This window comes from Lemur catta, chromosome 8 (assembly GCF_020740605.2).
Source record: "Lemur catta isolate mLemCat1 chromosome 8, mLemCat1.pri, whole genome shotgun sequence".
NCBI lineage: Eukaryota > Metazoa > Chordata > Mammalia > Primates > Lemuridae > Lemur > Lemur catta.
In genome coordinates this window covers 64,708,319-64,722,181 of record NC_059135.1, presented here as the reverse complement: position 1 = coordinate 64,722,181, position 13,863 = coordinate 64,708,319, and the positions used below count along the sequence as shown (strand labels likewise).

At 45.5% G+C, this 13,863-nt stretch overlaps 2 protein-coding genes across 10 annotated transcripts in view; one reads left to right on the top strand and one right to left on the bottom strand.

The window, feature by feature from the left end:
• Nucleotides 1–11,271, top strand: part of TANC1 (tetratricopeptide repeat, ankyrin repeat and coiled-coil containing 1) — a 224,407-nt gene extending 213,136 nt beyond the window's left edge. For all 4 annotated transcript variants that reach the window (XM_045560314.1, XM_045560312.1, XM_045560311.1 and 1 more), the window contains 7 exons: nt 1,334–1,457; nt 1,721–1,896; nt 3,523–3,655; nt 5,033–5,124; nt 6,866–7,012; nt 7,427–7,527; nt 8,164–11,271. In XM_045560314.1, the coding sequence (XP_045416270.1) occupies nt 1,334–1,457; nt 1,721–1,896; nt 3,523–3,655; nt 5,033–5,124; nt 6,866–7,012; nt 7,427–7,527; nt 8,164–9,595 (2,205 nt within the window). In that variant the 3' untranslated portion in view covers nt 9,596–11,271. The remainder of the gene's footprint in view (nt 1–1,333; nt 1,458–1,720; nt 1,897–3,522; nt 3,656–5,032; nt 5,125–6,865; nt 7,013–7,426; nt 7,528–8,163) is intronic.
• A 2,135-nt stretch (nt 11,272–13,406) lies between these two features.
• The window catches only part of WDSUB1 (WD repeat, sterile alpha motif and U-box domain containing 1), a 43,645-nt gene continuing 43,188 nt past the window's right edge, over nt 13,407–13,863 (bottom strand). For all 6 annotated transcript variants that reach the window (XM_045559257.1, XM_045559260.1, XM_045559262.1 and 3 more), the window contains one exon: nt 13,407–13,819. In XM_045559257.1, coding sequence (XP_045415213.1) covers nt 13,662–13,819 — 158 coding nt within the window. In that variant the 3' untranslated portion in view covers nt 13,407–13,661. The remainder of the gene's footprint in view (nt 13,820–13,863) is intronic.

Sequence of the window (13,863 nt, the reverse complement as noted above, 5' to 3'; positions counted from 1 at the left end):
TAGGAAGAATTTTCTAGACCAGAGCTTGTGTCATGGAATCATGTCTCTGCGACTCCTGCCAGCTGTGTTGGTGTAGCTGTGTGCACCACCCCCCAGGACTTTGGCTTTTCTGCTGCCTGTTCTGAGAGCTTGGTTTGCACCTTCCGTTCCCTGTCACCTCACCGCTTTGACCTGAGGCCCTGGCTCATCCTCTCTCCTGGTCTCGGTGTTTCTCATGTTGCAGGGAAGTTTGGAAAGCATTTCTTAGTGCATAAAGGGCATGAAGGCAGTGGGAACGGGGAGGTGATGTGACAGTGTGCCCAGGAGAGACTGGGCTCACCAGTAGATAGAGCAGATCCTACTGGGCTGGTGGTCGTATGAGACCCCTGTCTGGTTTTTCTGTTTTCTCCCAACCTTACTACCACACACAGTTTAAAGATGCATCTGGGAGACTGAGAATCTCCTTCGGGAGCCTTTGCTAGGAGTTGCCCTCTGCGAGGGGCAAGCTACACACCAGCCCTGGGTAGGGAAGTGCACTGCTTGGGGGTGTGTTGGGTGAGCTGCCCTCTGCGCCCTCGCCCTGCCCTGCCCTGCCCTGCCGCAGGGGCTTCATTAGCCTCAGCATCAGCTTGGGACCCGCACAGCCACTGCTCAGCTGAGTTGGGCTTAGTTACTGCACATCTCCTGTGTGGCCGTCTGGTCCTCACTCCATTGCAGCTGGCCTCCCGCCTCCTCTAAACAACGTTTCCAGCTGGGGTGTGTTTTGTAGGTATAGTAATGAATCGGGCATGCTAAAAAGGCTGTATGTTTGGAAAAAGATTCTGTTTAGGCCAGGCGCGGTGGCTCGCTCCTATAATCCTAGCACTCTGGGAGGCCGAGGCAGGTGGATTGCTTGAGGTCAGGAGTTCGAGACCAGCCTGAGCGAGACCCCGTCTCTACTAAAAATAGAAATAAAAATTATCTGGACAACTAAAAATCTATATAGAAAAAATTAGCCGGGCATGGTGGCGCATGCCTGTAGTCCCAGCTACTCGGGAGGCTGAGGCAGTAGGATTGCTTAAGCCCAGGAGTTTGAGGTTGCTGTGAGCTAGGCTGACGCCACGGCACTCACTCTAGCCCGGGCAATAAAGTGAGACTGTTTTTTTGTTTGTTTGCTTGTTTTTGAGACAAAGATTCTGTTTAAAGAAATACAGTGAAAAGATTTTATAGGGACCATGGATCACACAACTTAGAGGGATTTTTTTTTTTAAAACAGAGTCATTTGACTACTGTTGAAGGTCAAGAAACCTGTCTGGGTTTAGAGCATGTGGTTGAAATGCAGCAGGGAGGTTGTAATTCCGAGTGTCTCTTTCAGATTGTCAGGTTGCTGTTGGAACGCGGCTGTGACGTGAACCTAAGTGACAAGCAGGGCCGGACACCCCTCATGGTGGCCGCTTGCGAAGGGCACCTGAGCACCGTGGAATTCCTCCTTTCGAAAGGTAGCTGTGTGTCGCCTGCATAGGTTTCTGCCGGGGTGACCAGGAGAGGCCCTTGGCACACCCGCGCGGTACTTTCCGATCGAATCCGAAGCCTTACGCCGTGGAAGTGTTCTCCCAGCCACACCAGCAGAGAGGACAGGCGGCGCGGCCCCCGCGGGGCTCGGCCTCAGCGTGCCGGTGCTGGGTTGACGTGCCAGCCGGAGAGCTTGCCGCCGGGCCTCGTCCTGCAAGGTTCACGGTCTGTGAATGGGCTTTTCTTTCAGGTGCCGCCCTTTCTTCCCTGGACAAGGAGGGCCTGTCGGCACTGAGCTGGGCGTGTCTGAAAGGCCACAGGGCGGTGGTCCAGTACCTGGTTGACGAAGGAGCTGCGATAGACCAGACAGACAAGAACGGCCGCAGCCCTTTGGACCTGGCCGCCTTTTACGGAGATGCCGAGACCGTGAGTGCTCCCTGCCCGCAGCCGCGCGGGACAGACCTCGGGAACCGGCCGGTTCCAGGGGCTTCGAGAGGCTGTGCCTGAGTGTGGTGTATGCGGTGGGGGAGCTTCCATTTTTCTGTACTTCAGTGGCATGCACTCTACTCCAGGACTGCAGTAAAGATGTTAATAGACTCTTAAAAGCTTAAAAATACCTGCTTACAAACTCCACATACAACGGACACATATGTGAATGTGTACACACATGCATGTGTGGTTTTCTCATAGTAATCCATATAAATGAAATTCCTGCATAGATCATTTAGAAACCACTTTTCTATGTGAGATAATTGCCAATCAAATGATTAACTGGTTGGTTTGTGTATTTATCTATCTATCTATCTATCTATCTTATTTATTTATTTATTTATTTATTAGAGCGGGGAGTCTTGCTTGTTGTCCAGGCTGGAGTACAGTGGTGCAGTCGTAGCCCACTGCAGCTTCCAACTCCTGGGCTCAAGCGACACTCCCACCACAGCCTCCCCAGTAGCTGGGACTACAGGCTCGAACCACACACATGGCTTTATTTTTAATTGACAAATAAATTTACACATTTATGGGGTACAGTGCGTACACTGTGAAGTGATCAAATCAGGCTAATCAACATATCCATCACTCAAATATTTATCACTTCTTTGTGGTGAGAACATTTAAAATCCCCTCTTTGAGCTATTTTGAATAAACAAAACATTATCATTGACTATAGTTGTGACACTGCAGTAAAAACCAGAGCTTGCTCCTCCTCACTCAAACTTTGCACCCTTTGACCACCCTTCCCCTGCCCCTCCGGCTTCTGGTAATCACCATTTTCCTCTGTGCTTCTAAGATCCCACATGTAAGTGAGATCGTGCCGTCTTTGTCTGTCTGTGCCTGGCTTATTTAGCAGTGTCCCCCAGCTTCATCCAAGTGGCCACAAATGAAAGAGTTTCCTGATTTTTAAAGGCTGAGTAATATTCCATTGTATGGATATACCACATTTTGCTTATCCATTCCCCCATCCATGGACACTTGGTTGCTTTCATGCTTTAGCTACTGTGAATGATGCTGCTGTGAACGTGGTGTGCAGGCATCTCTTTGAGACCTCGCTTCCATTTTCTGGATATGTACCCAGGAGTGGAGTTGCTGGATCTTATGGTAGTTCTATTTTTAATTTTTTGAGGAACCACCGTACTGTTTTCCACAGCAACTGCATTTTCCATTCCCACCAATAGTGTACAAGGGCTCCAATGTATCCACATCCTCACCAACACTTACTTTCTCAGTCATTTTTAATAGTAGCCCTCCTAGTAGGTGTGAGTTGGTATGTGGTAGCTGTGATTTGCACTTCCCTAGCGATTAGTGATGTTGCACAATGTGCCCCCACCCCCAGCATCACCCGCGCTCACCGCTGCAGCAGAATCGATTTAGCAGAGAAGGTTTGGCTATGGGTTGTAGCTCTTCATCTCTGTTTTGTGTCAACTTCATTTCCGTTCTAGGGATGGCTAGAGGCACCTAAAATGGGAACAAGGCTAAGAGGGCCAGCCTGTAGAGAGGGGTGGGTGCCCGTGCTCCTGCCACCAGCTGCTTCTCAGGCCTCTGCTCCCCCCGCAGGTGCTGTTTCTGGTCGAGAAGGGAGCCGTGATTGAGCACGTGGACCACAGTGGGATGCGTCCCCTGGACAGAGCCATCGGTTGTCGAAACACATCTGTCGTGGTTACGCTACTCAGAAAAGGAGCCAAACTAGGTTAGTGACCCCACCTCCGGTCAGCAGAGAGGAGGGGTTAGCCTCAGATCTTAGAGAACCTTGGGGAGCACAGAGGCTGCCCTGCTCCCAGGTAAGAAATCAGACGTCAGATCTCGCTTTCTCATTGAATCACAGGCATCTGGAATGTTCAGATAGCTCACGATATGGCCAGTGTGGGGAGAAAGCAGAGGCTGGTGTTGCAGGAGGGTCTAGCATTGTGTCAGGGACGGCCAGGAGCCACACAGAGAGTGTGAGATTAGGCGAATCGCGGGGCCGAGCATTGCCGAGCTGCCAGCTCGCTGGGTGATTCTGACCTGCAGCCCAGGCCGGGAACCACTGTTCTAGAGCAATCAGCCAGCGGGCGGGAGAACGGCCGCCCCAGCACAGCTGTGAAGGAGAGGCTGTGTGATGTCACAGAGACAAAACGGGGGTCCCTGGAGGATAGTGGGGTGCTGAGTAGGGAGAGCCCCTTCTGTGTGGCTGGTGGCAACATGACACCCCATTCACATGCCTGAAGGAACGAGTGATGGAGTGTCACTGTCACGGTTCCATGTGCAGGACCTTTGGCCAAGAGCAGTTCCGGGCAGGGGCTGCGGTGAAGGTACTAACGGTTGTAGCGGGAACTCTCCTACATTTCACGTCTGACCTCATGCTCACCGCAGCCCTGTAAGGAGGTAGTGATAATATCACCACTTTCCAGATGAGAAAACCAAGGTGCAGAGGAGCTAACTAGATTCCCCAAGGTGACAGTGAGTGGCCCGGTCGCCGTGGGAACCTAGCAGTCTGCATCCTGAGTCTGTGCTCGGAGCCACTCCTCCCTGCGGCTTCCCAAGAGCTCGGAGCCGGCTGGGGGAGACCGCGGCCCTGGCGGGGGCTGGGAGAGACACGCTGGCCGTGGGCAGGAGCAGGGCCCGCGCTGAGGCAGCCGGGGCGGACTGTGATGGCGACTGCGCGGGGACTCGGGGCCGGGCATTACGCCGTCACAGTGGGCGCTGCAGGGCACTAAGGAGAGTACGCAGAGGCCCGGTTTCATCACTTTTCTCCAAATCCCCCTCGGAAGGGAGGGGTGGGTCATGGCTGCTGTGATGCCTCAGTTTCTCGTCACTTTTTTCAGTAGAATAACAAGGGACAGATTCATGCCAGGCACCGTTCCCTTCCTGAGTGCCCAGGTCAGTGTGAAGCAGATGAGAAGCGAAACCGGTTGGCCGGTGTCTGCTTCCTCAGACGGTGTTGTCTGGCAGCCTGGGACACCCAGCAGGGGTCCTCGCAGTGGGCTCCTGCGGTTTGTAACCCGCAGCTGTGTCGGGGCCACAGAAGAATCGAGCCCCTTCCCTCCGGTACCTCTGACGTGCCTCTGAATGCGTGTTTGTTTTACAGGAAATGCTGCTTGGGCGATGGCCACTTCCAAACCTGATATTTTGATTATACTTTTACAGAAATTAATGGAGGAAGGAAATGTGATGTACAAAGTAAGTGGTGTCGCCCTTTTCTGCGCTGTTGTGACCGACTCTGAGCAGCCTCTTGGCTTGGCACACGATGGCCGTGGCTGTGCTGCTGCGCTGAGTGCGCGTGACTGAGTCGTAAGAGAAGTTCCAGGACAGGCTAACCTGGCCTCGAGCCACAGCCTAGTGTCCTAACAGCAGAATCTCAAAGGTAGAAAGCACTTCTCTGTGTTGAGAACCATTATTTCTGGACTAGGCCTTAGGCTGTAGCTGTGACTGCCTGAATCCGTGGGGTGAAGGAGAGTCGCCTCTAGGTCAGTTGACACATCACGCAGGAGGCTCCTTAGCCTTTCACGTGCCCTCAGCGTGGAGAGCACCGTGCAGTGACACAGTCAGGCAACGTGGGAAAGGGGCACCCAGGAAACACTTAAGGAAGAAAAGACTCATTCAGTCTCCCAAGCGTTTACTGTCTGATGTTTAATATCCATAAACTTCTGGAATTTAAAGCTGTTTTAGAGATACTTTTACTTAATATAGCCAAGTAATATATAATAGGAGACTGAATTTTTTTCCCATTAGAAGTAGAAATATGACTTATAGATTAATAAACTTGATTAAACTTTTCAAAATAAGACATCTGTTTAGATCAGAAGTCAGCAGACTTTTTCTGTGAAGGGCCAGATAGTAGACGTTTTAGGCTTTGCAGACCATGGCCTCTGTCACAGCTGTGCAGCTCTGCTGTGGGGGTACAAATGCAGCCACAGGTGATACATGCGAATGAGCATGGCGACATCCCAATAAAACTTTATTTGTAAACACAGGTGGCCGGCCAGATCTGGGCTGCAAGCTGTAGTTTTGCCGACCCGTGATTTAGGTAGATGTGGACCATTTACGTGGATCACTATTCTTTTCAGACATATGATTAGACAGAATTAAAAGATTATGGGGAAAAAACTAGATTATGACTATTTTAATCCTTTTTACTATTAGGCAGCTATACTTGCTATTGTAGGTTTTTTTTTCTTTTCATTTTTTTAACAGTAACAAATAAATAGGTAATATAGCATAACCCAGCAGGGTTCCTGGCTTGGAATCAGTTTGAAATTGAGTTGAGAAGTGTGTATTGTTGTGGCTTTGAAGTGCTTTTAATGCAGATTTTGGTAGGCAATTATGTCAGAAATACCAAGCCGTTTTCAACAGACTTCAATACCTGCTGTGCAGCAGGACTGACTGAGCAAATGGATTTCTTTAGCCTTGAAAATGATGTGTGGAGCTGTTCTGATTTTTAAAGCCCATGCTTTAGTTCCTCTTAAAAATTGTTATTCTGCAGCACGCTCTAGGTCCATCCACAAGACTCTACTTGTGCTAGGAACTGCATCATTTTTTCATCTGATTTCTGTTACACTTGGCATTAAAATATCTTTAGATGAGAGATCATTCTTGAAATAATTTTCAAAAATATATAACAGAAGATAATCCAATGCATTAAGATTGATAGTTATCAGTTTGGCCATTTACAAACACCTCATTGTAAACCTGTCCTCTTCCTTAACCCCATGCTGCAGATCATGTCAGGGCAATGAAGCCCGAGCGTGTTCAGGCCGGTCAGTGTCCTGGTTCCTACCTTGACACTGAGTCATTAAGATACTTTCAGTGTGCTGTAATGGTTTTGCATGGAATAAACTCCCCCAGGGTCTCCAGGGTGTGGGAGCTTATGTGTTTTAGAGCCTCTCAAAAAAGGATAAATTTTTGTGATTTTGAATCCTAGAAAGGGAAGATGAAAGAGGCAGCCCAGAGGTACCAGTATGCCTTAAGGAAGTTTCCTCGAGAAGGATTCGGAGAGGACATGAGACCGTTCAATGAATTGAGAGTTTCCCTCTATCTCAATTTGTCTCGCTGCCGACGAAAAACAAACGTAAGCCACGCCCCGCATTCCAGTCCAGTCCTCTCCAGCAGAGCTTTTCCACAGCGGTGAGGGCCAGTCCTTCTGCAGACCAGACCACAGCCCTCCTGTCCCATTGCTTGTGCACGTGTGTGAACCTGCCAGCTGGGACGCTGCTCCTCTTGGATGACCATCATTGGCCACTGTCCCTACACACCTCCCAGAATGTGCTTAGGTGCCATTTCCTTTGGCTTCGGTGGTGGGGAAGCAAGTGCAAACTGCTCCCCTACACTAACTTTAAAACAGAAAAACATACCTTGCTCTTGATTGCTCTCTAGTTACGCCCCCGTGCTCTGCTACTCTTTAGAGCAAAATGCCTGTGGAAAAGTTGCCTGTAATCATGTTTCAGTGCTGCTTTCGACTCACGTATCTAACTATTGACCCCAGGACTTCGGCATGGCGGAAGAATTTGCCTCCAAGGCTCTTGAATTGAAACCCAAGTCCTATGAAGCCTTTTATGCCAGAGCCAGAGCAAAGAGGAATAGCAGGTACATCTGAGGTTATCCACATGACTTAGGGGGGGGCCTTTTTCTGTAGGATCAAACCTGCTGGTTGAATTTGGGGAGGTTTTGCTTCAGAAGGGTTGCTCAGATGCCTCCCATCCCTTTTAATACCAAGTTATTAGCTTCCAAGAGGCATGGTAGTTCATATTCGTAGTGATGGGTAAACTGTTATTTCCTCCTGACATCTCAGTGACTGTTCCTCCCTGCCTGCACCCCCAGCTGAGATGACTGCAACCAAAAATTCCTGGTTTAGTCCCTATTTCAGTGAAACTGCCACCTAGGGGCATTACGGGGTGGAGGGAAGGAGCAGGGTCATATAAGATTTCTGAGTTAGAGGTGGGCAGGGCTGGGGGATGGTGAGGGTAACATGAAAAGGATTCTGGCACCGAATGATTTATGCCCATCCTCGTTCCCAGTCGAGTGGTCTGGCCTCGTCTGGGTTAGGATTCAGCGCTGCCACTTAGCTGAGTAACTGGACTCACTAAGTGGGTCCTGGCCCCCATCATAAGTGTTCAAAACTTACTCGGGGTCCTTCTCTTTGAGCACAGCTATTTCGTGAACAGTTATGTTCAGGCGTGTTCAGGCATGGCTTATAATTATAACTTATGTTTTCCTTTAAAGGCAATTCGTGGCAGCTCTGGCCGACTTGCAGGAGGCTGTGAAACTCTGTCCTACCAACCAGGAAATCAAGCGGCTTCTGGCCCGCGTCGAAGAGGAGTGTAAGCAGCTGCAGAGGAGTCAACAGCAAAAACAGCAGTGCCCACCCCCAGCCCCCCCCAACGACTCAGATAATGAAGAGGATCCCCCGACCCCCGGGTTAAACGACCACTTTCATCTTGAGGAAGCTGAAGAGGAGGAAACTTCTCCACAGGAGGAATCCGTTTCTCCGACTCCCAGGCCCCAGCCATCCTCATCTGTCCCCTCCGCGTATATCCGAAACCTTCAAGAAGGGCTACAGTCCAAAGGACGGCCAGTGTCCCCACAGAGCAGGGCGGGAACCAGCAAGCCCCCGAGGGAACCTGTAGCCCAGCCAGGGCTGGTCCTGCAGCCCACGAAGCAGGCTCAGATAGTGAAGACCAACCAACACCTGGGTTCTGGACAGTCTGGCGTGAGAAGCAGTAGCACAAAAATTCCAATGTCTTCTCAGAATCCTCCCCCGAGTCCCATGCCGGCTAGAATCGCTGCAGCTCCTGCTGGGAGCAGAAACCAGCATGTAGAGGGAGCGGGTACTTTCACTCTAGGAGCTGCTCCTGGCCACTTTGGGGATCGGCTGGGCCCCAGCCAGAGTGTCCACCTGCAGCGCAGTGAGAGTGGCACTGCGTACCCTTTACCAAGCAAGATAAAAACTGCAGAGAGGCTTCTGTCCTATGCCTCCATGACTGTGGACGTAGCCCCTCCAAACCAAGGTGGGCCAGTGAGCTGCAGTGACATGCGACACCCAGCTTCCCTCACCAGCTCAGGCTCCTCTAGTTCCCCATCCAGCAGCGTAAAGATGTCAAGTTCAACCAGTAGTTTGACTTCAAGCAGCAGTTTTTCAGACGGCTTCAAGGTCCAGGGACCAGATGCTCGAATTAAAGACAAGGTTGTAAACCAGGTTCAGAGCGGTACAGCTGAGCACAGACCTCGCAATACTCCATTCATGGGCATCATGGACAAGACCGCGAGGTTCCAACAGCAGAGCAATCCTCCGAACCGCACCTGGCACTGCCAGGTGGCAGAGGGGCTCCTGACAAACACGTCTGCAGCTGGCCTGCAGCCCTCGAACTCTGAGAAGCCCTCTCTCAAACAAGGAGGAGGATATGGTAGCCAAGCAAAGCCCTGTTCTGTTGCTACCCTGAGTGGAAGTGTCCACAATGGGGCACAGGTGAAGGAGCTAGATGAAAACAAGTGCCAAATTCCAGTCCACTGTCCAGAGAACAGGGTAACCAAGACTGTTTCTCATCTGTATCAGGAAAGTGTCTCCAAACAGCAGCCTCATGTCAGTAGTGAAGCCCACAGGAGCCACCTCACTTCAGCAAAACCAAAGAGATCGTTCATAGAGTCCAATGTGTGAGCCTTAAGAGAGACCCATTTAGAGAATTTGGAAAAGTGTATTAGCTCCTGGTGGTAATAATTAAATGTTTTTTTCATCTGAAAAATTATTTTTTAGCCAGTTTCTTTTTTCCTCTGGGGTGGATCTGATGCCATTGATATATTTAAAATGTGGGATAAACTTCCTTAAATAGCTAGAAGTCACCATAAATAACAATTAACAATTAAAAACTATAATTAACTGTACCTATCAAGCTAAACATTTGAGACAGCCAGGAAGACATTAACTCACGCTTTTCTCTTACGAAATCATTTGGTTTTTATTAGTTTTGCCCTAGCCTTTGCTATATGGTAAAATCACAGTATTAGAGAATAAAAATGTGTATTGGTAAAGAGTGATAGGTTTATTAATTATTCACATAATATCTAAATGATGTATTTTGGAAAAGATGGACTTTTCCAGTTACAGTTCCACTAAGACAAATCCCAATTTATATAAAAAATTAAGATCTAAGTGATTTCTAGCTGAATGTAAGTGTGACTATCAACATAATATAGCTGATTTTTTTAAGCAAAATGAGGACACCCAAATATTGTTCCCTTCATAGCAGTTCCTTTAACAAGATTAAACACTTGTTTCTATTATGGTTCTTAATCAAAATATTTTTATAGCACCTTTTTTGGAACTGTGCTCATGCTTGAAGGTGTTTCTGATACTTGGAAACAGTAGAAGCCATTTGGAATCATGACTGGTGGGTGGTCAAGTGGATCAGAGCTAAAATATACTAAGACCAGCAGCATTCTTAGTGGCACTTACAAATTGGCTCTCAGCTGGGTCCCCAATTGCTTTTTAACATTGATAGTGCTCCTGGAACAACCCTTCCAAGGTCCTTTAAGAACAGTGTTTAATTTGGATACTCAAGGTATGGTTGGTTGTTGCTTTTGTTTTGTTGTACAATCAGTACTTTATATTAATAGTCACATGTTGTATATATTAAATAGCCCAGTTTTATTCAGAACTGTAAATATAACTAGTTCAAAGTAGTTCATCTAAAAACAAAACCCCAGTCACATATTTGCATGTTCTTTGTAAGCTTCTTCCATGCTGGTTATTGCACTGAATGATGTATTATTATGGCATGCTAACAGTATACCAGTAACGGCACTTTATCTCGTTTGTTATGAACACCTTTGAGGTGCTACTTAAGTCCAAACTGATGTATTATTCATTTGTAAAGATAAGGTACAGGAATGAACCTTGGTCTAAAGGTATTTTTATATGAAAATGGTGTTATTGGAGGATGTTAAAATGCTAATTTGAGAGAAGTGGGAGTGTATTCGTTTTATATGTTGGGATGTGAAATTTATTTTCTAGAATTGGGGAGAAGGAAGTTCTATATTTGCAGAATGTTTTAAAAAATGAATAGTTGTAATGAAGTTCCTGTGAACATCATTACGGTTTTGTACGAATAGGAACCTTCCGGTGTCATTCAACATTTGTTCCTGAGTGTATGTACAGTGTACTTTGTACAAACAGCTTTATCTTTTTTTTATAGGCTTTCCCTGAGTTCTGCTATAACTACTATGGCTTATTTATTGTTTCCTTTAATATTTGTGAAAGTCTTACTCTTTTGTTATGTAGTTTTTGTTTCTGCAGTACTACTGTACCTTTCCATATGGAATAAAGACTTAATAGAATTTGCTTTGCGTTAAATGTGTCAATGGATAAGTAGAGGATATCCTGTTGGCAACTCTCCGCCTTGCTTAATCCTTGGTACCCTAAAGAAAATAGTAAAAACATTGTAATACTACCTAAATGCATACTTAATTTCATTTTATAATAATTTGAGAATAAGGGTGGCAGCTTCTAGAAACTATTCAAGGGTCAGTTTAGGCTTTGTGCCTGAAAAAGGAAGAAAGCATGAAGAAAAGCAATCTGTAATTTCTTACCTGTTTCAAGAAATCTTGGTGTCTGTCTTTACTGCCAACAAGGTATCTTTAACAGTAATTGTCAGCACTTTGGCAATGCACTGAACACTGTTATGATAGTTTGTTCTTCACATTTGTATTATCTTTCAGTTAAAAGTGTGTTTGTTTTTATGCCTACATATTTCAGTTTCAAAGTAGTATGAGTGAGTGAACATTAAAACTGTTGTGATAAAATTCTTAACATGGAATCTTAATATTACTTCAGGTTATTGTCACTGTTCTTGCTAGCAGGGCTAAGTATTTTCAGTCCTTCTTTAAAGCTACATATTTAATGAAAGGGTAAAACCAAAAATAAAACAGGGCAAGAGGGAAAAAGTGTTATATTGGCTAATACGTAATTCTTGTCGTTAGGTGACTTTTCCTATAAAGCAGCTAGTGAGAGTATTATTGTTCGTTATTGGTTAAATTATGATAAGCTACTGGATGTCATTGCCCCAGGAAGAGGTGAAGTATCCTGGGAAGCAGTTCCGGCAGGAGGGGTGGCAGGCACGTGGCACAGCTCCCACATGGCCCTGAACTAACCCTGGGGCCTGAGAGCCCAGCAGAGGGGCTGTGGTCGTGTCCCTTCCTATTGATGGTTTTGAATATGTTTTTTGTTTGCTTGTGTGGAAGAGAGAGAGTTGTTTGTCTTTGGTTCGTGTGTTTGTTTTACACAAAAACAGAGGTACTTCAGTTTGGTAAATAATTAGCATCTTAGTTTTCAGCAATTTTTACAAGAAACTATCCTGGTGAACATGGAAGAGCAAAGCACCTTTAACACATCTAAAAAATAACTACTTTTTAAATTGTGTTTTCTAGCAATGACTCCCAATGATTTTTTAGTAACTTTTCCGTAATAACCAGCCTATCTCCTTTAGAAAATGTCTTATTTATCAAAACAAAAATGCAGTTGGTCCAATAGTGGGCTCTTTTAAAAGTCTTCTGTTAGAATTGTCAGCATACTTTCTCTATAGAATACAATAGAAAAACACCTAGAACATGCTGCCAGTCTTTCTTGTCCTCAGTATTAAGAATGTGAAAAGCATGTGTCCATATGAAAATGCAAACTTTTCTAGAATCATAGACTGTGAATCCTAACTATGACATGAAGGAAACAAAGTTCAGGAATACATTAAGTTTTTACAAAGCAGCAATTATAAAGAAAAGAGTATTTGGAGATTTCTGTGGTACCTAGGTTTGACTAATGTATTTACACTGCTTTTCCCCATTTATTGCCGAGTTCTAAAATTCTGAACTGTGAAGAGAGTTTGGGGGTGACGGTACACAGGGGGATGAAGTCCTAGTCCCTGCCTGCCCCTGCAGTTGGGTTCCAACATGCTGCCCACCGACTGGTTCCATCCTGGTAAGCAACTTTGACAGGTACATAAGAAGGCAATACGACCTTAACTTCCTGAACTTGAAATGTTTTTCTGGGTGAACATTTGTCAGGATGTCGTATTAAATATCAGGCTGTTGTATAAAAATGCCTTTGTATAGTCACCCTAGTTTAGAATAATATGTGAAAATTGTAAGAATTCTAAACTCTGAAAGGTTAGTTTGCCACTTTATATACTTCAGCAGTCAACTTGACTTAGTTTATTTCACCTAATTTGTACCTAGGGTCAGACAAAGGAAAAAAAAATTACCATCCTGCAAATTTAGAATCCAAGAAAACTGCTTATTTAAACATGTCTGAAGGGATTTTCTCAATTTAATCATAAATAATCTATAACCATTTTGCTATAAATTCTCTTAAAACTTATCAAATGAATGGCTATCAACTAGGAGTTAAGCATCCGTTATATTCCAATCTTTAGTTATAATGAGGTATGACCTATACTTAAGAATAAATTTGGGTACTGCAATTTAAAATCAAAGTAAACTTTATTTCTATACAACTTAAGATTTTTTTCACCTAGTACAAAAAGGCTTTTATAGTAAAAATTCAAATGAGGTTAGATGTGTAATTTAGTCCATGTGTTTTTATAGAATGAAAACTGACAATTTTTACAGGTAACTAAATTTACCTTTTTTGTTTTTAATATGTGTCTAATTAGTATTTACCTTTACATCATTCAAGTGAGATCACTGAAAATATAAACAATTCAATATAAACAATTTTACTTTTGGTGAGTCTCAAGCCATCGATTGATGGCCATTTTCAGAGTCCTATTTGGTGTAAGTACCACTGAAGGAAGAACAAGATTTGTCATCGGACTTGTACGTTTCTTTTTGCTGATCCAATTTTCCATTGCTTCTCTTTCATATGAATAGCCATCTAAAAAAAAAAACAAATTATTTGTGATATAGAAAAGGGAATTT